Below are 25,800 nucleotides of genomic sequence, written 5' to 3'. Positions count from 1 at the left end.
GCTATGGTCGAATGCAACTTTGCTGTAGTCTCCAAACACAGTTAATTCATGTTATGGCCATTGGACATGAGCATCTCGAGCCTGAACACGCCTCGCCTCAATTAATAGTTCCTCCATAGTGTACACGGTCTGGCAAGCCACATCTCTCATTCGCTTCACTGTCTGTGTGTGTATAGTTCTGACACCCACGGGTAACTGGAGGAGAGATTGGAAAAGGGATGTTCAGTTTAAACACAAGATGGAGTCTAGTAGAATTGACTGGAAAAAAACATAAAATAGTCCCCAGCACAAACATTTTTTTAAAGTTATGAACTGTTTGTAACTAACCTTTTTTTGTTTTTTTTTCTTTGCAACTTTTTTGACTGGACCTTCAACATCTGCACGCTGTAGCTCCGATTCGTTTCCGCATGTCCTCCCTTCCTCTTGCGCTGCAACGACTATATTTTCTGTATCCGCATAGACAGCACGGAATGAGGCTCCATCGTCTCCCTGAAACATAGTACTTTCATTACTATGTATGAAAATATTGTTAGCATAAAACACACGTGAGGACGAACACACAGGTACATCTCAATAGCCAAATACGATTTAAACATTGTGTGCAACAATCAAACGACAAGTATTCGACCAGTGATGATCTATTTCGATGGAACTGTCAGTATCCATACCTCTGGCTCTGCATGGACTGCCATGAATGGTTGTATTGGAGAGGAGGCATCCACATCTCCCTGAAACACAGTACTTGCATTAGTATGCTTTTCAATATTGGAAACACAACACACACTTTGGGTCGACGGCACAGGTACATATAAAGAGATAACCGCAAATGATGCATTGTCCAAAAGAATCAAGGAAAATCCAAATATGATCACATTTCATCGACTTATTTCAACGATTCCTTTACATCTGCATCATGTAAATGAGATGTTGTGATTGTGGTGGAAGCTTTGTCGTCTCCCTGAAACACAGCACTTGCGTTAATAGGGAAGAAAGTATAGCAAATGGAATCACGTTATATGATCACGCATGATGGAGCTGTCATTATCCATACCTCGTGCTGCTGAAGAATATCTATGGATGTTGCAAATGTAGTGCGCACTTCTGAAAGCTGTTGCGCCGATTCGTATACTTGAATGTCAGGCTCTGCATCAAGTGCAGGGGTTGACGCTCCATCAACTGCCTGAAACATAGTACTTGCATTAGTGAGGATTACAATTGTGAAAACATAACACACACCTGGGGTCGACAGCACAGGTACATATCAACGGCTAACCACGAATGAAACATTGTGTAGAACAATCAAACGACAAGAATTCCAGCTCTGATGATGACGCTCGATGGAGCCGTCAGTATCCATACCTCCTGATGTTGAAAAACATCTAGAAATGTTGTAGATGTGGCGGACGCTTCAGCATCTCCCTGAAAGACAGTACTTGCATTAGTATGGATAACACTAATTATAACTGAAAACAAACACCAGTGGACGATAACTAAGGTGTATATCAATTGGAAAGCAGTAACCAAACATTCCCTAAAATAATTACACGATAGAATAAAACTATTACTTGACATGCATAAAACAAGTATGTAGCGGATTAGCCTAGTAAGATTACCTGATACGCGCTAGAAGTGGTTGATAACTGCGACCACGTCAAGGATGTAGAATGTTCTTGCTTCAGATTCAAGGGATAGTCAAGAAGTTGTATAGGTCAATTAATGATTGATAATGAAATGCCAATATTAAAAATAGCCATGTAAGCCGACAGAATACTTGAAAAATGCTCAATACAGCATAGTTCCCTGTCCCCATATATATATATATACATTGCGTTTGTGGGTTATGAAATCGAAAAAGAATATATTGATGTCAATATTCAAAAAACTATACACTCATATCAATATCGAAATTATTACAAGGGATAGAACACCTACAATATCTATTAATCCATTCGGCTACACACTACCGCAAGGCCGAAAGCTAAATACGGACACTTGATTCACCGGTGGACGAATAGAGTGGGAATAGCGTTTTCGCGCAATTTCCGTGTCGTTTGCCGTTTTACCCAAAAAGTTGTGTACATGTCCAAGGAAAAGTGCCGGCTGCAGATGCGGTATCGATCACCCCTCTTGTCCTCTAAGACTTGTTGGACTCTACCTTCCAGCTCATCCAGTGGATATCCGCAATGTCTGACCCATTCTCTTATTCGATCAACAGTTTTCGGGAATACATGCATTGTAGTTCCTTCAGATTTCGCATGGGTCTTCGAAGGGCAACCGCTAATCGAACAGGCAGGCATTGTTGATAAATCTGAAAAGTAAATATCGACATTATTATACAATCTTCAAGAGTAAAGATTTGATACAAAAGTAAATGAATCATACAATGATCAATGCAAGGTTTGTTTTGGTCGCAGGAACTATACAAGTTCATTATGTGCTGCTTAGTATTTGCATAAGTTGCAGAAATGTATAATTGATGTGACTGAAATCTGAACATGTGTCTCGTCCCTTGGATGTTCTGTCTTGCACGAGAAGGAAACATGCTAACATTGACTGGACCCCCGAAGGATGCAATTCAATCAAAATAGTCACAGATGAAAATAAATAGATCTATTGATAGCATAGCAATGGAAACTCAAGTCAATACCAATGAGACCAATGAACATAGCACTATTGTGTACTCTACTCGAAAATAGATAGAAATTTAAAAATCTGCGAAATATGACCAGGATACATGGCCTTACCTTGACCAACAAACAGTTGGATTCAGCAAACAGAGCAGTATGTTGCGGGAGAATATGTGGATGGCCACAGGTAGCGCACTGATGGGTATGCTCGAAGCGGTCACAGAAGTTCACGGATAGCACGACGACAAGCAGATTAGCATAGATCTCAGTGGTTCCCAGGTAGCACGTTCAAGAGTTGACTTGCAAAGCACAAAGATGTTCTCATGAGACATATCGAGTGGTTTTTAAAGTATTAGAAACTGGGGTGTGTTTGTGAATGAATGACGTATGTATGCCGTGGTATTAGGGGGGCGGCCAGCTTGAAGGGGAGGCCTGCCTGGAGACACGGGGTCTGAGGAGGCCATGTGACCGATGGCTCCTTGGCGTGGGACACCTTTTGAAGTGTACATGCAGTTTGGCACCTTGGCCGTTCGCGCCCCTGACAGCCCCCCATGCCAGCGCTCATCCCCGGGTGTGAACTGCCTTTGATAGAGGGGGGTGTGATGGATGGGCCTGGGGTGTGCAGATAAGGCACAGGAAGACTGCTGAATGGAGACACACTTATGTGGATTGCAGGGGGGCGGCCTGCCTCAGGGGAGGCCTGCCTGGAGACACGGGGTCTGAGGAGGCCATGTGACCGATGGCCCCTTGGCGTGGGACACCTTTTGAAGTGTACATGTAGTTTGGCACCTTGGCCGTTCGCGCCCGTCACAGCCCCCCATGCCAGCGCGCATCAGTATATCGTTGCTTATCATTAACAAATGCCACATACCGGAGATTCTTGTGAGCACAGACCCACACTTCAACCGGTGTATTATAGTGGTCAAGACTGTATAATCCAATGGTAAATGTTAGTATAGATATATGTGTGACTTTTATAGAGACATAACCTACTGAAAGACTTTGAACAAGTGTGTTTTAGTGCATGCATTATCGAGAATATGTTATGTTAGCTTGGATAGATAGTGACCACCCTGCTTCACAGCAACCAGATCTTCACCCATTCGGAGCACAGATGTCTGACGTCCATCCTTGAATGGAGACACACTTGATTCATTTAAAAAATCGAGACAACCGTTGTTAAAATATATGTGGTGTTTTATTTTGTATCTTATTTTCATGACACAAAAATACAAGACTTTAAAGATTATACAGGTCAGGTTGCAGCACAGCGAGAGAAAATCCCCTGTACTGACCGCTGTCACTCGGGAACGTTTCTCTAATGGCACGAACGGCACAGGCGGGTATCACTCTTCGAACGCGGTGTCCAAGCCTCCCGTGAAGCCACCATGTAAAGGAACGATAGGCCACCAGCCTGTACCACCTGTGAAAAGGAATGAAACAAACTGTTTTTAAATTACCAAGATAAGTTTAATAAACGTTTGTTGTCAATGACAAGTCTTGTAACTAATGGCATTTTACACGGACAAATGCTATCTAGACAATGCATACTATTCAACGACTCACATGCGTTACAATGACATGTAGATGTAATTTTGGATATAGTAGAAGACCATGAAATAGGAGTGTCATTACAAGCAGAGTATACTTACTCGTTACCCGGATTACGAGGACGAACAGTTGCTCGAAGTTCGTGCATAAGCACCATCATTATTCTCAACACGGCCCGTGTGAGGCAGGCTGCCCTGAAGTCTGGCAGCTCGGTGATGCATTGCGGTCGTGGCTCGCCTTCCGAAATGTAGGCCAGGCATCCCGATTTTTCTCGGCAGTAGCAGTTCTCGTCCTCTGTTGGCAGTAGCTCGCACCGATTGCATGTGCACCAGGTGGAGACGCCGTCCATTCGACTAGGCCCAGGCTCTTCATCTGTTGATTCGTCCTGCCAACTGCCGTCCGAATCCCCATCGTTTTCGCGTGCTTCCCTTTCCAGTAGTTCCTCCTCGGTATACTCAGGCTCGTACATGTAGGGCATTATTGTAGCCATTGTGTGTTAAACAAACTAAAATAATTTATAGCGGTGGTACTGGTATCTGTTCACACGGGCTACAAGCGGCGAAGGTAGCTGACCAGAGCACTGAAACGAGTCACAGAATACTCAAGTAACACAGAGAGAGGAATGGAATCGAAAATCGGCTGCTGTGTGTTGTGAAACGGTCTGTTTATACTTATTGAGGAGAGAGGCGTCCTGCCATTTCCATGGCGACACGTCATTAGCTGAAGCGCAGCGAATGTTGACACGAGACGTGCTTTGGCGTTGGGAAATGGGCGGTACGAGTCTGCTGATGACAGGCTCGGGGGCGGGGGAATTGATTTAGTGCCGCAAAAGCAGGTCAGCCAGGGCGATCAGGGAAAAGATAGGATTTTCAGAAAATGGCGGCTCCCTGGTGCTTGTTTTCACGTGCGTTCAATGGACGAAAACTCGGGTAAGGTCCATAGGAAAGTTTTCTAAAATCGAGCCACTTAGGCTTAAAAAAACCTGGCCGACCCGTAGGGACAATAACATTTTTTACTAGACCATGCCTTTAATTGTTATAAATGAAAAGTTAAAAATTTTAAACTGAATCATGCTCATTGGCTTGCAGTACGGCGTGCTGTCTCACTTTGGACGCGGCCGGTGGCTGGCCGGATAGAAGCGTGCTGTGTCAGTTTTTGGGAAACGCTGCCATGGTCTATCAGAGTATGGTGTTGTGGTATGTGTGCCAAGCCCCTAAGGCATTGTGTTCATGGCTGGGCTTCATTTATGCAACAGTGTGGCAACTAAAAGTAGTCATATCTGCCGCCGCTTTGGCGCCCCATTTCCCTGTTCGCCGCACGGCCAACATTTTGATTGCACTGCATTGTGCGGTGAAGTGTTGTGCGTCAATAGTTGTCGATAACACTGGCATGTTGTATCCGAGGACAATGCAGCGGCGAAAGGGCCTGGAAAACATAGTTTACGGAATCTGTTGGTGGAAAGAAGGGATTGTAGGGGTGGGGGAGTGAGAAGTGCTTCATGTGATATCTCATTAGAAGAAGATGGTGGTGTGCCAGCGGTCTTCTTGTATATTACACCAATTTGCGGTTACCTCAGCAGGCAACGACCTTGTGTGGCGATTGCAGGCAACCTTCGTTACAGCATGAAGGCTGAAGGGGAGTGCATTCCACATGACATGAACCTTTAAACATAGCGTGTACTATGTTGTGTATGGTAAGTCAGTAGCCCCTTCGATGCATGGCTGGAGTCCTTGCTGAGAAAAATATGACCACTGGTTGAAAAGCTATGTCTACTGTTTGCAAGTAGGTGCCACATTGTTCCTTTTGTGTGTGATTTGGCTGCATTGTAGACATTGTTGGTTGCATGGGAGTGGTGATTGTTAGCACATCGTACAGTTGTCGGTGTATGGGTGGAGTTGCTGCAGTGAGCAGTCGTGCAGTGTGTCCACTGGGTGCACTATTGAAATAGTGTACATATAGACAAGGTTACGGTTTAACTGGTTCTCATATGTGCTTGGGTAGTCTACATATGCGCAGATTAGTATTTGTTGCAGTGCACTATGCAGTATTGCTTCTTTGCATGTAGTAGTGTTGGGAGCAGGACCAATGTTGTTAAGATTGTCTTTGGTTGGCATTATCACATTACTTTCTGAATGGTAGTGGGTAGCTGTGCCAAACACTGGTATGTTTGTGCATTACGGTAAGTGGAACATATGCTTGCATCCCTGCTTTAGGGAGCGGAGGTTGGGTAAAAGCGCTGGTGCCTAGGTTGCCTTTCTGAATTGTGGCACATGCCTACCTGTTTGCCTGCATGACTCTGTTATGTTGTGGGTGTGGGCAAGGCCTAGACTGTTGGGTGAATGGCCGAAGGTCGTAGGCCATGCACCCAACCGCCTAGGCCTTCATCACAGCCACCACAACATAATGCAGCCATGCAGTTGTCACTTTACATGTATTTGAGGTTGTGCATGCAGAGTGACAACTGCATGGCTGCATTATGTGACATGGCTGCACTCTGCATGCATTGATTATTGTGCAACAGGGGCAATGGTTGTGGATGACATTGTAGACTTGGCAGAACGGCAGAAGTGAGCTGCTATGCGCACATTAGCATACGGTGCACATCATTGCCCCTGTTGCACAATAGGGAGCCACATGTCACCATTTGCGTTTGCTATGTTTAGGCCCTTATAAGACCCTTGCTTTAGGAAGTGCTGTAAGATATTGCAGCATGAAAGGATGTGCTCAGCAGCACACATGTAAACTATGGCTAATGTACACAGCCTCCTACATATCGTTTAGCACACCCAACGCAACATTCTGCAGCCATGCATGTAAATATGTGCACAGGGTGAAAGCTGGCAAGCTCAATTGCAGATGGGGAGTGCAGTGCACATGACATGAGCATTTAAACATAGTGTGTACTATGGTGTGTTATGTGTTGAGGGCCTAGTGCCTTGCATGCATGGCAGGAGTGGAAAGGGAAAAAGGACTGTCCCTGCTTTACTGGGGCGCAGCACTTACTGTAGCTGGAAACTCTCACGTGCCACATCCTGCCCTTTTTAAGGATGGTGGGCATGGAAATGGAACGCTGGGATTTACCCAATCGGGTGTCGAGGGTGTGGTTGACAGGAAGGGGCAGTGATATCATTCCCCAAAGTCGATGCAGTGAGGTTGGTAGAGATGGAGAGACGCAGAGTGCTCATCGTGGATGATACCTTTCTGCAAAATCTGCACAGGTGTGCCGTGGAAAGAGGCTTTGCTGCTAACTTTCAGTTCGAAGGACTGGGGCACAGTCTGAGTGGGGTTTTGCTGCCATGGTTCTCCTTTGTACATGTGTGGCCTCTGTCTGTACTGTTGATGTAGTCTTTGTGCAGAAGCCTATATTTGGGGTAAATGTCGTGTTCACGTTTGCTGTCATCAACTTGAGGTGATGGAGCAGTGATGCAGATGTTTCCCACTGCCAAGTGGATTTTCTCAGCCATTCCACCTAGAGGAGAATGGGACCATGCCAGTGTAATTTGGCCACGGAGGTCGGGAAGTGTTTCATCAATGGAAGCATGTGTGAATTTATGTGCAGTGCTGGGATCTTCTGCACCGACACGGACAGCATTAACTAGCAAGGTTTGCAGTGGTTTCAAGGAAATTGCATTTTTTTTTACCTCAATTGGCAATGCTGTTTTGTTTGCCACTATGCACGAAGCGTTGCTGAGAATCCTGTAGGAATAGAAGAGAAGCGTTCACCTTCAGTCGGTAGAAATGTCAGGAGGAGAAGCAAACGCATCGAAAGAGATGAAAAAAATAAAGAATTGTATGCAAGCACGTACATATCAAAAACAGGACCAAAAAAACAAACAAAACAAACTCTTTTCAGACACAATACTGAAGACCCAAACCCCTACCCTGTTTCACACTCCTTATTGCAGGTATTGAAGCCCCAGGGCCCAGAAGACCTTGTGTATAATGAAGAGCGTTTTCACCTTAACCCTCGCAAGTACTGGGAGCCAGTGCAGACATTTCAGTCCTGGAGAGATACCATCCCTGGGCTTGAGGCCAAGGACGAGTTGCACAGTCATCTCTTGGATGACTTGCAGAGTGCGTAGAGTAGAAGCAGGTAAATTTCGACCGAGGCTGTTGCAATAGTGCAGCCTACAGAGAACCACAGCTGTGGAGACAGGGAGGTTTTTCGGACTTTGCTTTACGTTGTTAATATACATTCAGTGCTGGTTTTGAAGCCATATTTTTACAATTTCTGTAAGACGTGGGTTAGTGGAGAAAAAAATGTGTACTATTGTCAGCAAGAAAGAAGAGTTCTTGTTGAGATATTACAATGGCTGATATGGGTAAATGGAAACATTGCAAGCATATGCAATTGACGTGTCACTTCGTGGCAGTGGATGGGAGAAAAAAAACAGTAAGATTTTTACAAACTTAATGGACTCTCAGTGGCACATACCATGCGCACAAGTACTTATAACGAAGTTGTACACATTTTGCATGAAATAATATTCATACCTCCACTTTATGGTGATAGGTGCTCATGTGGATGAAAGATGCACACATTTTGCATTATTTTACTGGACATGCTTTACAATGACACACCACTTGGAGGCTTAATGTGCAACAGTATATATGAAGTGTTGTACAAAAGTGACCGTGTAAGATGCAAATGTCTTGAATGCCATTGGTGGATGCGTGTCTGACCATTTAACAGTCCCAGTGATGTAGTGATGGACAAGAAATAGTGCACAGGGAAGAAGGACTCCTCCTGCTTTACTGGGGCGTGGCCGTCGCGGTACTTGGGAAGAGCATGTGCCACATTCTGCTCTCCTCACCTTGCTGGCCGATGGAAATGGGGCTGTGGGGATTGTCCCATCGGGTGCTCAGTGTGTGCGTCACAGGAAAGATCGGCAATACTTTTTTTTCATTACTTTGTGTAGTGCGGTTGGTAAACATGGCAAGACGCACAGTTTTCGTCGTGGGTGATGCCTTTGTGGAAGTTCTAACCTGTGCCCTCCAAAAAGGCTTTTGTACCAATTTCGATTTGGAGGGAGTGGCGGCTTTGTGGTGCAGTGTGGTACATGATGTGGTCATGCACTTTGAAGCCTTCTTTTTGGGTTCCATGCCTTGTTCACGTGTGTACCATCAACTGAAGAAGATGATGGAAGTAATGCAGTGCATTTTTCCCACAGCCAAGGTGCTTTTCTCATTTATACCACCGAGAATAGTATGGGACTATTCCAATGATTCCTGTCGCCAGCCTGAGGTCGGAAGGGGTCTCATCAACAGCACGTGTGCCTTCTTGAGGACTGCTGGGATGTTCTCCTGTGAGAATGAGAACATTGGTTCTCTATTATATAAACCTTTTCAAAGCAAATGACATGTCTTTGTCGACCAGTAGCAATGATATTTTGTTTCACAATCTACAGGCTACACTGAAGACCCTATTGTAAGAATGTGAGCTGACGTACAAAACACAAAAATACTTATAAAAACTGCAAAAATGTGTTTCTATGGAAGCACCTTCAAAAAAAAAAAGTTTAAAAAAGGCTCTTTTCAGAGCCGCTACAATGAACGACGTCTGCTACCCTGGTTGAAATGTATTCCCCCCCAACTAACACGCGCGCAAAGCACACAAAGGTGGTGAACATCGCGATAGTTGCAGGGTGCACGTGTTACATAAGCCCTTTTGAAGATGACAGCCATAGAAATGGGCCTGTAGAGGCTACAGGATTAGTCCATAAGGTTTCTGGGTGACTGTGGTACACAGTGTATTTGTCGACACAAATGCAGAGAGTGCGGTTATGGCTTTGTTTCATGAGCCAAAGCGTACAGGTTTTTGGGGAGTACTAAATACATTGATTGAAAGTGAATGGAAAACACTGTGCTGCTGATTATGGAGTCTATCATGTGGATGTGTACTGCTATGGAGTACCTACAATGAAGTGACTGATTTTGGTTTGTGTGGCACTTTGGTCATGCGCGAACATGCCGACATTATTGTTGAATGTGGAGGGAAAATTGCACAGCATGTTACACGAGTTTCAGTGCCGTTTGCGATGGAGGCACTAGCCCAGGGCATGCGCCTGTCTCCAATCTCCTGCATAACTTTCTATCGCATTACGTAGACATTGATGTGGCTGCGTTACTTTTCATTTGGTTCTCAAATGGAGAAAGCGCAGTACATTGTGAAGAAGTTTATTTGTGCATTTGTGCCTTTCTTCGGCATTTGCCAGTGGGGTACTTCACATATGGGAAGGACGTTTCACAGCACAAAAAGCTTTCCCCACTAATAACGTATATCTTATTTTCTGATGATTGTTAATCTGTTTAGAATCACATGCTGTGCATAGTCTGACATCCAGTGGTCACTGCAGAGTATTGCATTTTGTTTTTCGTAGTCGAAAAGGGGACGTCGACATAGGCGTGTCTGTAATACTATCCCTAGTGACGTGCAGTGTACCCAAAATCCCTCGCGCGTCGTTTTTTTCCACCCAGAAACTGGTCGCCTTAATGCAGAGCTCGTAAGAGACATTGCAATACCATTATTCGACCCTTGGTCGTTTCGTGGTAGTTATCGCTAAATCCAAACGCCTCCGGCCCTCCTTCGACGGCCTAGCTGTTTCCCCCGCCGAGTCAAGATCTTCGGCGGTGGTTTCGATGGAGGCGGACCAATCGGTGCTGCCGAACACGTGGCCCGGCCTCGCCGGCCTTTACAGTAGGGAGAGTGGGGGTTGTGGGACACTTCTGTTTCATTTCTAGAATGACTTTCTCTCTTACCCCCCTTTCCTTCAGGGTCATTATCACTTTTCCCTGTATCCTCAGCTATGGAGAGGATTCCCTTTAGATTTTGCCTGTGTTGCAACGGCAAATTCACGTGGAAAGATGAGCATAAGCGGAAAAAACACTGCTTACTCCTCGACCAAAACAAGGACGGCTGTGCGACCTATAAACTACTTCGCCCAAAGACTTTAAAGGACCGCTGGGTCAAGAGGTGGGCAGCCTACGCTATGTCAAAGGCTGATTCCTCATCCGCCTCCGCCGAATGTGATGAGGGGGACGGTGATAACGCTACCTCAGTATCGGAGGTGGTCGTCCTCTCTAAGGAGCGTTCCCGCTCCTCCGCGTCTATCCCTGGCCCGACAGGTTCGGCAAACGCCCTACTTATGGGGATGTACACCCCGGCGACGCTGACGCACATGGAAAACATAAAACTAAACACACAACCCATGGCGCTCCTTCGACTAAGTCGAAGAAAGCCCTAGCGCCAATGAAGACGCCGGATCGTCCGACACCCTCTGCCGACTGTAAGGGTCGCAAGCCCTCCCCGCAACCGCAGACACGGCTAGCGACTGGGCCATCCACAAATAAGGGCGCGATCACAAACGCCAGACGCCACGCCTCGTAAGAGAGCGGCCATCGATGAAAACGTCCCACAAACGCCAAAGACCGTGCAAGACGAGCCCTCGACGGAGAGTTTAGTCGAGAGCTTGGCTAGAATAGTCTCCTCTAACGCTCAGACGGACGGCGAGGGAGTCGCCGAGTCCTGCTCACAAGGCCAGGAAGACGCCGGAACCTCCACCACCGTCTAAAGAAAGACCTAGCCCACGAGAAGGGTTCTCAGAGGGCGAGGGGAGTATATCCTCTACGTTTTGGGAGAGATCTCGATGGCTACAGGCGGAAGAGCACCCCTTCCCGCCTCCAGACTGCTTGGGGTTACCCCAGTGGACTGTAAAGCTCACCTGATTCCCACGGAGGCGCAGGTGTGGCTTTGAGTGCTGATGCTTCTTCAATGGTGAAGCGCAGGACTCTGAAGATGGACAGGAAGGGCCCTCTACTCTGGCTTCTCCGGCTCGCAGGAATATTCCCCTGTGCGTGAAAAGGGAGTATTACCTACTGACTGAGTTATGCTCAAGCCTCCCACTTTCTTCCAACCCTCCACGATAGCCTTCCACGATTCCCCGTGAAGTCTCACCTTAGGGTCTGAAAGGACGAGCTCTCCATCCTGCTCTGACGCAGGGGCGCGTTGAACCCAGTTACTTCACTGGATTGAGGTTGGATGGGAGTTCAGGTAAGCTTGATTATACTGGTAAGGCGCTGTAAAAGTTCTGTTACAAGTTCAAAAGTTCAAGCTTTAAATAATAATGTTCATTGTCTTTTTTCAGGTGATGAATGAAGATTCCTTTGGAGACTTCTTGCAACAAAGCGCTGATGTTGATGTCTTTTCCCCATAGGGGCCGGGGTTCGGAATGCCAGAAATATGGCGCCGACCCGAAGTGAAACGTGCAGTTCCAGTAAAGATCTGGTAAGTCCTAGATGAGCGCTCAGGTGATGTTTTTGCATTCGCTCATCTAATGTCTTTGTCTTTTTTCCCCATAGGGGCCGGGGTCCTGCTTGGAAGCAGCAAGACCCGAAATGAAATGGGAATGACCCAACAGGTAAGTCTTGGAAGGAAACTGGGCTTTTCCTATTCCCTTCCTTCTCTCACCTCTTATTCTTGTCTTTCTCTCTAGGCTCTGGGAAGTGGCTGTGTATCCGGATGATCGCTGCTGAAGATGGAGGAACCCAGGAAAGGTGAGTGAAATGCAGCGCTGCAGCGATCGTAACGAAATGCTTTTAAAAATGATGTCTTCCCTTTCAGGATCGTCGGTGATGTCTCCGTGGTGCAGATTAGCTGGTAGGTCTCTTGTCTCCCTTTGCAGGTGACCCAGGATGCTGACAGGCGTGGCTGAAGTCCAGATGCAGGAGCTGGCACGGTGAGCGTCCAGCTGCGAGGAGCAGAACAACGCGAAGCGTGAGTTGCTGATCGGGTGTGGCTTAAATAGCTTTGGAAGAAGTTCCAAGTGTGTATCCTTCCACTGATCAGGTATGTATCCTTCCCCGACCACACCCAGGTGGAAAGTAGTCCCACAGGTAAAGAAGTTCCTATTCAGGCCTCAAGAGGGCCTGGATGTGGCAGCATGGTCTGCATCAGGTAAGTGCACATTAAAACACTTGAACACATGTCTAGCTTTATGAGCCTAAGGCGCCAGGACAGAGGTCCAACATGAGCCTGGCGCCTAAGGCGCCAGGACTGCGTCCAAAGGGCCCCAGCTTGGGCCCGCTGGCACTCCCCTGGGGAAATGATGCCTGCCTCTGGGGTTGCTGGGTCGGACCTGGCTCCTTGGAGGTAGGCATCATGACATGGACTTTGGAAAGATTTCAATCTTGTATGGACAAACTGGATAGGTTCATGCCCACCCCTGAACACATTACACCCAAAAGGCCAAGAGAGATACTTCATGAAGATCCCAGGGCCAAATATCCAAGACTATTTGACCCACTTCAGGAGGATATTAATGCATATGACCTCACTGAAGAGGACACTCACTTTCAAGAGGATGAACAATTCATAAATAATGAGGATCTACAAGACCCTGCAGAAGGTTTTGAAGAATACCCAGACATGGGTGGTAAGGGCTTCGAAGAAGACCCGGACATAGAAGGCTCACAGCCTTGGCAGTCTCCAGGGGCATCAACAGACCCAGATGTCATGGATCTGTCTTCTCCTCGGACCACACCAGTCAGAAACCCTTCACCTGTGGATGACCAGCCCACTTTCAATGCTCTGCTACGTAAGGCAGCAGCACATTTTGAAATTGATACAGGGGAGTTTACTCCAGATATAGACTTTGTGGAGAAAATAATTAAGGAGAAACCTCATACTAGTCAGGCCATTCCCCTTCTTGCCTCAGTCAAAAGACGACTCACACCATCTTTATCAACACCGGCTTTGGTTAGAGGGGTCAACCCAAGAATTGAGAAACTCTTCAGTCCCTCACTGGCAGACCCATTATATATTAGAGGTCCCTCTATACCTGATTCCTTGGTAGTAACCACCACAAGGAAGAGGGCGGGGGTTCCGCTATCTACTAATGAAGCACCCCCAGACAAGGAGAGAAATAAACTTTGCCTTGGGAAAAATAATTACTTCCTCAGCAGCTTTCTCCACCAGAATTGCCAACAACAATACCTTGCTGGTAAGCTACGCTGATGCCCAATGGGGAAAGTTACGTGAAGGCCTCGAAGAAGTCCCTGAGCCCTTACGACCCGGTTGTTAGCCACTGTAACCGAGGGTACTCTGGTAAACCATTGCATCATTAAAAACACGCTAGATGCTGCAGAGACAGCTGGCCGGTCATTAGTCCAGGGGATACTTCTCAAGCGTCACGTCTGGCTCAGGAACTCGGGTTTTAAGCCAGAAACCCAGGTGTCCCTCATAAACAAACCAATTGAGGACTCAAACCTGTTTGGTAAGGCGGTGGACGACTCTCTGGAGACAGCTAAAAAGATACCCTTAAGACCCTGGACCAGATCACAAGACCTCCTAACAAGCGAGGTTACGACAACAGACGATTTTTTCGTGGCCAACGTCAAAATCGACAGCAACAACAACAGTACTCCTCAGCAGGCAATTGGTCCTCCACCCAAGGAACCAACGCACAATATGCTCAGAGAGGACAACTTTGTGGAAAGGGAAGAGGTTGGGGTCCCACTCCCAGAGGCTCCCCGGCTACCAACACCAAATGACCCATAGGTTCGGGTCCCCTCCCATGCATTTCCGGTCGGGGGCCGGTCAACATCATTTCTACCAGCATGGGAGGGAATAACCACAGACCGCTGGGTACGGTCAACCATAGCCTGTGGTTACTGTATCGAATTCAGTCGGTCCCTGACATTCAGACCCCCAAGGGGGAGACGCCTATCACCAGAGCACCTCCCCATCCTTCTTCAAGAAGTCGAACTGCTACCGGAAAAAGGAGCAATAGAGGTTGTGCCTCTATTACCGGTCAAGGAGGGTATTTATTCAGTATGCTTCCTTGTACCCAAAAAGGATTTAACCATGGTCCCTGTACTAGATCTTCGCCCAGCGAACAAATTTGTGAAACCTCAAAAATTTTGCATGGTGACTTTACAGGAAGTAATTCCCCCGCTATCTCAGGGGGATTACATGGCAACACTGGACATGAAAGATGCATACTTTCATATTTCAATGTTGCCAGCGCACAGAAAATACCTCAGATTTATGATAGAGGACAAACACTACCAGTTCAAAGTGCTACCCTTCGGCATAGCGTCAGCACCAAGGGTATTCACTAAAGTACTGGCAGTGGCCCACCTGCGCAGGTTGTCCATTCCAGTATACCCTTACCTCGACGATTGGCTCATAACAGGGGATTCTTACGAGACATGCTTCTCAAATACCCAAAAGACTGCAGACCTTTTGTTCCAACTGGGCTTCTCCATCAGCGAGAAGAAGTCCAGACTAGACACCAGTCAAGTAAAGCAATTCCTAGGGGCTCTAATTCGAACAAATGCCGGCCTCGTCTTCCCCTCCAACGAGAGGGTCCAAAATATGCTGTTTCAGATCCCTCAATATGTAGCCGGTCGAGAGGTGACGGTACGCAAGGCCATGCGGTTGCTAGGAATGATGGCGTCATGTATTTATTTGGTACCTCACGCGCGACTGCGCATGTGTTCAATGCAAGAGTGGCTCAACAGCCAGTGGTGTCAGGCCAGCGGACAATGGGATGATCTAGTGGTGGTCTTGCAGGCCCTGGTTCTCTCGCTGCGGTGGTGGTCGAAGGAAAACCTTGTAATAGGGAGACCATTCGCCACCCCCACAGTGGAAGCCACTCTAACCACAGACGGATCCCTCACAGGATGGGATGCTTACCTTTCCCATAAGACTGCACACAGAGTTTGGACCCAGAGTGTGGCTTCCAAACACATAAACTTGCTGGGACTACTGGCAGTCTTCAAAGCACTGAAGGCTTTCCAGACACACCTTCAAGGGAAGACAGTGCTGGTCCTGACAGACAGCACCACGGCCATGTACTACCTGAACAAGCAGGGGGGCACTCACTCTCCAGGACTGTCCAAGCTGTCCCAGAACATATGGAATTGGGCTCTCAAACACATGTTCCTATTATCCCAACATGTACCAGGGGAACTCGATCTTCTGGCAGAAGAAATCAGCAGAGAATTCCCTCTGCCCGCAGAGTACGAATGGCGATGACAAGAAGACATTGTCTCCAATGTTTTCGCAGAATGTGGCTTCCCAGAAATAGATCTGTTCGCGACTCTGGAGAACACCCAGATTACGCCTCCAGGTACCCCCAGAACCGCTCCAAGGGGAATGGTCTCTGGATTTCATGGTCAGGGAAATTTGTTTACGCTTTTCTCCCCCCGACTCCCCTTCTCAACAAGATAGTGCACAAGATGCACCAGGAACCAGTTACCATGATACTGGTGGCCCCCATGTGGGCCTGCCAACCCTGCTTCGCTCACCTGATGGAGAGGTCTCTTTCCCCACCGGTGAAACTACCCTGCCCGTACAAATGCGGTCACAGGACAGGGGCAGAACGCTGCACCCATGCCCACAGACCCTGAACTTAGCAGCCTGGCTCCTGAGGTCATAGAATGTGGACATTTGCAGAGATGCATGGACATCCTTAGAGAGGCAAGGAAACGGAACACTCATTACTGCTACTCTAGCAAGTGGGAACAGTTTGTCAACTGGTGTAGGGCAAACAGCGTCAACCCCGTTGACTGCTCTCCCACACATTGTTCTATACCTGACTCACTTGTTAGACTCAGGATTAGTTTTTAATTCTATTAAAGTTCACCTAGCTGCACTCTCCGCTTACACTACGTCTCAACACAAGGTATCATGGTCGAAAGTTCCAGTTATAAAAGCCTTCATGGAGGGAGTGAAAATGATGCATTCCCCTATATCTAACCCAGCTCCCGAATGGGACCTAAATGTTGTACTAACCAGGCTAATGGGCTCCCCCATCGAACCCATGCACAAAGCAACCCTTAAGAATCTCACTCTTTAAACTGCTTTCTTAATCGCCATCACCTCCATTAGGAGAGTGGGTGAACTACAAGCGCTCTCCATACTAGATCTTTGTAACAGTTCACAAAGATAAGGTGGTTCTACGCACGCACCCTAGGTTTGCACCAAAATTCATTTCAAAATTCCATGTCAACCAGTCTATAGAGCTACCAACGTTCTTTCAAAACCCATGAAACTTGGGAGAAAAAAAGCCTACACACACTCAATGTGCGCAGGGCGGTCATGTTTTATATGGAAAGAACTAGACCACTGAGAAAGACTAATCAGTTCTTTTTCTCGGTGGCGGCAGGAAGAGAAGGTGATGTAGTTTCTAAATCCACTATATCTAGATGGATTGTCCAATGCATCACTCTCTGTTACACTCTTGCTAAGAGAGAACTACCCTTCAAGCCAAGAGCACATTCTACTCGATGCACTGGGGTATCCATAGCATTCATTGCAAATGTTCCTCTTGAGTCCATTTGCAAAGCGGCAACCTGGAGTTCTGTACACACCTTTACAAAACACTATTGCCTAGATGCTCATTCTAGATCTGATTCCCAGGTGGGACAAGCAGTATTAAGACATCTTTTCTCTACTGTTCCTTCTCACAACCCACCTCCAACCCCGGGTACTGCTCGCTAGTCTATGCACAGCATGTGATTCTAAGCAGATTAACAAACATCAGAAGACATGCATTACTTACCGTAAAAGCATTTCTGATGATTATATCTGCTTAGATTCACATGCGCCCACCCTTCCTCCCTGCGCGGATTGAAGGAACATAGACGTTTTATTACTCTCTCTCTCTCTTTTCTGTACTCGCGTACTAAGAAGGCTGCCTCAGGGCAGAAAAAATACAAACCGAGGGACCTCGACGGGTGAGGGATTTTGGGTACACTACATGTCACTATAGGGATAGTATTATAGACACGCCTATGTCGATGTCCCCTTTTCGACTACGAAAAACAAAATGCAATACTCTGCAGTGACCACTGGATGGCAGATTATGCACAGCATGTCAATCTAAGCAGATACAATCATCAGAAATGCTTTTACGGTAAGTAATGCAGGTCATTCCTGCCATCCTCCTTTCTGCACGCCCTATCCAAATTGCCTTGCAGCCCTTCTTGAAAGTAGTGGAAGAATTTTTGAAGTAAGTGTTGCGCACTTACTCTTCAAAATGCTCTGCAACACGTAAAGAAACCTTTTTCTACAGCAAACCCCTATCTACCTGATTCCACTACAGTGTTTTGCTCAGTGCCACACCTCCCTTTATTTTGCGCACATTGTGGAGCATATACGGTGCACCATGCCCTACATCCATTCATTGGAAATTCCATTTTTCAACTCTGAAAGGAGCTTTCGTTATTTCCCTTTTTTCCTTTCCCAGTTCCTTTTGATTTATTTTGGTCTTCCAACACACACCACAGAAGGAACGGCAGGCAAGGCCGGATACCGAAGGGGCAGCACCTGCTTGAATAACATAGGGGACATGTAGAGGGGGAAATATTGGGTGGCCCTCACCTACTTAGGCGCCAGTCATTGTCATGCTTCCGGATGGACCCTTCCCACGCACTTCCGAGTAACTTCCCTCTGTAGAGTAGCGCGTTGCAGTACATGCTCAATGCAATGACCTTTGCCGGGTAAGGGTCTGTAGCGCAGCATATGCTCTGCAAGGATGTTTTAGAGCTCCACTGCCCTACAGGAGTGCCCCTGTTGTTGGCTGCTGCAGATGTTGAAAATGCTGTACAATAAATTACCCTACTGCATTGTTCGAAGTGCAGTACCCTGCCCACTGGTCCCTTGTGACAGAGAGCGGGAGAGACGAAGTGAGCGGGAGAGACGAAGAGAGCCACACACTGGGGGAGCGGGACAGACACACAGAGCATCCAGGTGAATATTGAGGTCTCCGAGGAGGTGGTGGTGGTCGAGGCCAGGCGGGAGGAGAGGTCCGCCCACTCAGAAAGGAAAGAAGTAGTCGGACCAGGTGGCCGATAGGTAGTAGCAATGGTGAGAGTGGTCAGGGGAGAGAGCCTACGGACGAGTCATTCGAAGGAGGAGTAGGCCTGCATAGAAAACAGAGGCAGGCAGAGGCAGGAATACACTCCAGGAAAATCAAGGCTACACCCCCACCGGGACGTTAGGATCTGGGCGCGGAGAGGATCATTTACCCATCAGGGAGGAGAGTGTCAAAGCTTATGACGGAGCTGGCCGTGGACCATATCTCGGTGAGACCAAGGACGTTGAGGTCTAGTCCTTCCAGGAGGTGGCAGATGTCAGAGGAGTGGAATTGCGAGCGGCAATATGGAGAAAGTTGCCAGCCTTGAAACACTTCTGGGGAGGGGTACAAATCAGAGGTACGCCCTGTTGAGGTGTAGAAGGAGCCGGGGGTGGGGGTGGGCAAAGGAGTAGAGGGCGAGGAAGTCCGGGAGGATGGAAGTTGATGATGTGCAGGAAGCATCTTTCAAAGAGAAGGTTGGCCTGAGGGCTTGGACCAGGACGCTGCCATTCAGGAAGACATTAATCATTACCTTAGAGCGGAGGAAGTGGTCCAGAAGGGCCTCCCACCGGGTTTTACCATTAATGGGAGAGGCAGAGAAAGGAGAGAGCACAGAGACCATATGAGGAGTCCAAATATCCAGGGAAGGAACGACAAAGAGGATGTCGGTGAGGGTCTGTCTAGAGGATGCAATGTTGTAGGTGTCAGTGATGGGGAGACCAGGGTTTGAGACCAAGCTATCCTCTTTGAACTTCTTCCTACAAGACTTAGTGAGACCGGAAGGATAGTCAATGGAGAAACAGTACGAGAAGATAGGAGAAACACAGAGCGCCATAGGTGATGTGGAGGAGTGCGAGGAGGAGAGGAAAAGAGAGGAGCGGGGAGGTGGAGGGGAGAGTGAGAAGAGCAAGCGGGGGGAAAGCTGGAGAGGTGGGCGCATCCAAAATTTTAAAAAAAACAATACAGCCACAAGGGCACAGCAAAATTCGAATTGGCAGCAAAGGTGAAATACGATACAGCAACAGGCAGAAAGCGAGTGTCCAGGAGAGGAGAGTGAGGTTAGGAAAGTCAGGGGGAGGAGCAGTTGAGGGAGAGGCAACTAACCCATGGTTGATGAGGTGAAGGTGTACAATAGATCCGGCTCCTTCAGGGAGTGCAGGAGGCTGGTGAGGGGTTTAGAAGGACCCGCCCCCTGAGTGGCCAGTCAGCGGACAGGGAATAGACAGGGCCTTTGATGTATGGGCCTGCTCCTGCCACCTGGTTACTGAAATTGGCTTAACAAGCCCAAGGCAACCAATGAGAGAGGGAGCAGGGACAGGCCAAGGCAAGCTAAATCGAGAAAAACGTGGTGAGGCCATCTTGGAGGTTCTAAGCACAATGAGGCAATGTTGAAATGTGCTGATTTTAGAGAATACAAGCAGTCCGATTGTGCAACAGGTGATAGTTTGCTGACCAGATGCAATCTGCAGGGTGTGATTTCATAATAAGCCAATTAAAACGATTTCTATCTGTGTATCTGAGCGTTCTTGTTTGAGACCATTGTAGGAGGTTGGCCGCGAGTTGGGGTTTGGTTATTGAAAAGGTTTGGATGTTATGGGGCAGGGGGCAGTAGGAGGATGGTAAACAGTTGTCATTTTTGTTAAATGTATGCATGTTTGATTGTGTATGCCGAATGGCAAGAGTTTGGTAGGGTCCGGGAGTTTTACTCATGATGTACCTTAAAATTGTTATATTGAATACACCACTGTTTACATATAAGAGTAATGTACCTTTTGACTAAACAAAACCTTTAAAAAAAGGAATAAGCACATCTTGTTGCTAACATTGAATAACACAACATTGAATAACACAAGGTCTTCTCAAAGGTTTCCTGCAGCCAACTGTTGTGCCCAGCTGCAATTCCAGCTTTATGCCCAACTGTTGCCTTCAATTTTTCCTACAGTTGCTCAAATGCAGAGTCCTCTTAACTACGCTGGTGTGCAATAATGCAGGGATCTTTGGGCCACATCTGCAATCCTTGTTGCCATAGAGACCCTCAGAATGGCAGTCCTCTCAAGTTGCTGAACTAAAAGTACGTGGCAGGTGTTAATTGGTTGCTGGTACTTCAAGTTTGTAGTTTCCCTTTGTAAATGTTGACCTACTAGTACCTGCCACATAGTTGGTACTTGTCCTTCTGACGCGTTGCAAACTCACCATTTACAGCAGAGCCATGTTGAAATCAAATAGTAAAGGATAGTGGCATGCAGATAATTTGTGTAGGATGGTCCAAACAATAGACTATTCCACCATCCACTGCCTTATCAATATGAAGTTTGCAAAGGAATCAAGTATGTGTTTTATTGCTTGGGGTGGCCGCTAAAGTGTACAGAGTCTCCTCTCCTTTAGTTTGATCAATGGGATCAAGGCCCAGAACACTAAGGGCCTGATTCATGGAACGTTTTCCTATGGGATTGTGCCGTTATAAAAAACGTCCATGAATCAGGCCCTAAATGTTTGACCTCTTGCAAATAAATTGAGGCATTGAGTGGGTACTGCTTATTAGTTGTGTACAGTTTAACTTGTAGCCCCATCCATCCTTGGCCCCCATCATTTCTATTTTCCTTTTTGTCCTGTTTTTTCTCACAACTTAAATGTAATGTTCAAATGTAATGTGTCTGTGCTACCTATTTTTGTACAGTAGTTGAACTTGTAGTTTGAGTCAATATATCTTGGTACATACCTAAATACTACCTCTGAGTTCTACAAGCATTATGCAGTGGTGCAAATAAACAAATCTAAACAAGCCCTGTTAAGTCAGCTAACTTTTAGTTTGGTGGATTGGCTGATTATGTTGTCGGGCATCTGAAGTAGTTTTAATTTGTTCCTCGATTAAACAAGGTTGCAATGCATGGTTTTATCTTGCTTTCCACCATATATCGACGCTTTTATTATGATTTTATACAAATAGGATCACTAGTGTTTGGACGCAGTTGAATCATATCCTTAGATTTGTATATTTTTTTCAACCTGGACTAGATTAATTGTACATTTTATTGCGTACTCCTTTTTTTTTAATGCCATCAGGTATGCTGAATCTGTGGGGGCAAAGCACTATCACACTTCAGCAAAACAGAACAAGGGAATTGAAGAACTCTTCCTTGACCTTTGTAAAAGTAGGTATATGTTGAAATATTGTCTGTTCTTTTTAATGATATAATTAATCCACCAATCTGAAAACTTAAAGAGAAAGATTGCTTTTGATAGAGCCACATTGGTCTTGAATGTAGTCGCATTTTACCAGCATTCTTTTCTTTTGTGCCAGTTACTTTGCTGCACTGTAACATACAGGTTATAATATAGTGTTATCCTACCCAATGAAATGCAGCTTATGTATTGCTCATACTATAGCAGCGGTCTGCAGCCTTTGTCTCGCCAGATATCGGCCCAAGCCTAATGATGAGGGATGATGGGAGTTGTAGTGTAAAACATGCAGAGAGCCACAGGTTGCAGACCCCTGGTCCATGGTCTACCAAATGCGCATGCTTTGTAATGTAGTATTTATCAGATGATTGCAGAGCCCAAAACTCCATTTGTGCTGCTTGGATAGATAGTCCCACTCATTCAGCTTTTTAGTGAAACATTCCCATAATAGTTGGAAGAGCCCCACAACCTAATTTAGTTGAAAGCAATCACTTATTTACTGACATGGCAAGATACCCAGCATCTAAAACACACAATCTGCTAAAATTAACATTAACAGTAAAATGAATCTCTGCAATGTAAATTACACTTCGTCTTGTAATGTTTTTTTCCTGGCATACAATGTACTATTTTGCAAAATAATTTTCCCCTACAGTCTTCTGAACTCCAGACAACCGAAAGCAGGTTAGAGAGGCACAGTTAGGCAGTATACATAAGATAAACTAATACAACATAAAATAACCCCTGGCACCACTTGTTTCTGAATTAGGAGAGACCAGTATTGCTCCCGATGCTGATGCCAGTTTCTTTGTTTGAACTCTTAGTGACATTGCTTGGAACAATGTTTTTTTTCTTTATACGTACTGGGCCCACAATAGGCAACTCTGGTTAAAAAAAATAAAAAAAATAAATAAAAAAACCTTTCGTGGTTACATGTGATTGGAATATTTATTTGATTGACATGCATTTTTGGAACCGGTAAAGCATTTGAAGTTTAGGGATTTAGGACCAGTTTGTTCTGGTTTTGTCAATGATATATGAACTACATTGCATGGGACAGTAATGTTGTTCGGGAATATGCAAGGGATTGAGCCATTCCTTTAGAATGTGAATTCCATTTGGATTAGCTTGAATCACAGCTGAAGCCCTAACCACTTCACTCTGTACAAAGCCAGCTATTTCAACATTCAAGCATATTGTTAATTAGCAATGCCTTGGTTGGATTGCTGCTCCAATTGTAAAGTTCATGTATTTAATAACAGTCTCTAATTTCCATGTATAGGAATGATTGAAACAGCTCAAGCAGATGAACGAGCAAAAGGAAACGGATCCAGTCAGTCAGGAACAGCGAGGAGAGGGGTACAGATAATAGACGACGAAGCGCAAGTGCAGAGCACTGGAGGATGCTGTTCTTCCGGATAATTTGATAAAACTGTCCCTCATTGTCCCAACACGAAGACGGCCATATTCAAAGTCACATATTCTTTAACCAGCGGAGTCAAATCAATTATAATATTTTAAATAACCTAACACAGAGGAGACCATAAGTGACTAGTGGAATCTGTGACCAGAGAATTGGCGTTTTCTACAGATGTTAATAGAGCAATTACCAATGCCTTTTTACATTTGTTTTTCTTTATTAAGGAATAATATGCACGTAGATGAGACCTACTTAAGAGCTTCATTTATATTCTTTTAAATCAGATCATTATTTAATAACTTATATACATTATTGTTGAAACAGTATATATTTTGCGCCCCTTGTATTTTGTGATTGGCTAAACTGTATCACTTCTAAAAAAGCAAACAGATTTTTTTTTTTTTTAATTAGCAGAAGCATTTAGTATTATTTCTGCCGGGCTAGTACAAGCTCATATCATAACATAATTTGATAAATGCTATAATGCTCTCGTATGCTACCCTTGTAAAATGCATTTTGTGATTTACATATTAAATGTTTGATCTGCTTTTTACAAGCGAGTTCAAAAATAAGTACTGTGGTGTTTTGAAGAACTGTTAAATGAATAACAGTTCGGAGAGCTGTTCTTTTGGTTCCCTAATTGATCAGTTCCCCCAAACAGTTCTTTTCGCCAAAATATATTTAAACTGAAATATTTTTCTGTATTTCATTTCCTTTGTTCCTTTAGATACCTTCCTTTTTAACGTCATGTTTTCTCTTTGGATGTACTAGGAAAGACAGAGATCCTCCTCCAAAGCTCCACTTCATCCCCATTTGTCAGTTAACGAGTTACCCAGAAGTGCTGATGTGTGTTTGCAGACACCTGTCACATTTGTCATAGTTACTTCCAATCCTCTTTACTCTGGATGTCATGGCATCGCCAGCATTGGCTTTGAAAATGGGGTTCCCACATGATAGCTCCTACAACTGTCTCCATTGAGAATCATTTGTTGCCACTTATTCGTTCTAGAATAAAGTCCTCCTCTGAAGAAAATGTCATGTCTCTGTCAGTGTTGTTAGGGACATATGAATTCTGCACTTTCCCACTAACTTTCAAGTTTTGAACCGTGGATACAATATGCTGAATACTTTTTCCTATCTATTTTGGGCAGATAATTGTGTCCAGGCTTCTTTAAAAATTAAATTGTGTTGAAAGGTGCCCAAGGCCTTGGAAGCAGTTCAGTTTGGCATTGAAAGCACTTGTTTTGTCATTAAGCTGTGTGACCCACTTCATATGGGACATTTAATTTAAAATAAACAAGTTTCATTTAAGTTCATGTATAATAGTTGCTATTTACTTGTGAATGAGTTGGTGATTGAAGTTCTTGAAAATTATTACTAAACATTAAATAATCAACTACGTCAATTTTACATGACTTTACTTTTCTGAGGAGAAAATCTTTACACCATAGTAACTAATCCAGTTGTCAGGTAAGCTAACCAAAGTCATTTTTGCTGTTCTTTCTTGGACCGAATGGAAAAGTCAATTTGAGCATACTAAATAGACAGTATGTGACTGTCTCACAGAGAAGGCTTATTGTATCCCTTTCTATTGATGGGCATCCTCTTCTGTCTGTAGCACAGACTTCTGTCAACCTTCAATAATCAATTGAAAAATCAAAATCGGGACTTTGCTCCCTATGAGCTCTGAAAAATGTACTAATGATTTGGTATGTACAACTCCTTGTGAGCAAATATGCTTATAGGAAAAGAAAATAATGCAGTCTGCATTTATGTGACAAATATAAAAGCTTTCCTGTGTTTTCTGTGACTTGGTGTTCATCTGCTCTTTGGTGTAAGTTTGCAACAAAAAAAACATTCTACTTGTAATTCTTCCCAGTATAAAAGGTTTTAGTTCCGTTATCGGTCATTTTTTGTATGTAGGTTTTGGGTTTTATATGGTACAAAACTGGGAAGCAAGAGTACTGTACAAGAAAGGGATACAGAAATAGGTCAAATTAAATCTATACAATATTATGGGTATAGTTGGAATGATGTAGAGAAAGGAATTATAGATGGTATCTGGCAGGGCTATGGGTTAAGGCGGGAGAAGTGGTTGTAGTCTTGGTCTGGTGTTTCCACATATCAATGTGTGAGATGTTCTTTGAAGAGATGAGTCTTC

At 45.4% G+C, this 25,800-nt stretch overlaps 1 protein-coding gene across 1 annotated transcript in view; it reads left to right on the top strand.

Moving 5' to 3' along the window:
• Positions 1–24,950, top strand: part of RAB21 (RAB21, member RAS oncogene family) — a 368,664-nt gene extending 343,714 nt beyond the window's left edge. Inside the window, exons 6-7 of the mRNA XM_069629386.1 lie at positions 22,103–22,191; positions 23,502–24,950. Coding sequence (XP_069485487.1) covers positions 22,103–22,191; positions 23,502–23,641 — 229 coding nt within the window. The 3' untranslated portion in view covers positions 23,642–24,950. The remainder of the gene's footprint in view (positions 1–22,102; positions 22,192–23,501) is intronic.
• Positions 24,951–25,800: the final 850 nt, after the last annotated feature.

The sequence above is a fragment of the Ambystoma mexicanum genome, chromosome 12 (genome assembly GCF_040938575.1).
Source record: "Ambystoma mexicanum isolate Mex_15411 chromosome 12, UKY_AmexF1_1, whole genome shotgun sequence".
NCBI classification, from domain to species: Eukaryota; Metazoa; Chordata; class Amphibia; order Caudata; family Ambystomatidae; genus Ambystoma; species Ambystoma mexicanum.
Note: the sequence above shows the minus strand (reverse complement) of the source record. Positions and strands in the feature narration are given on the sequence as shown.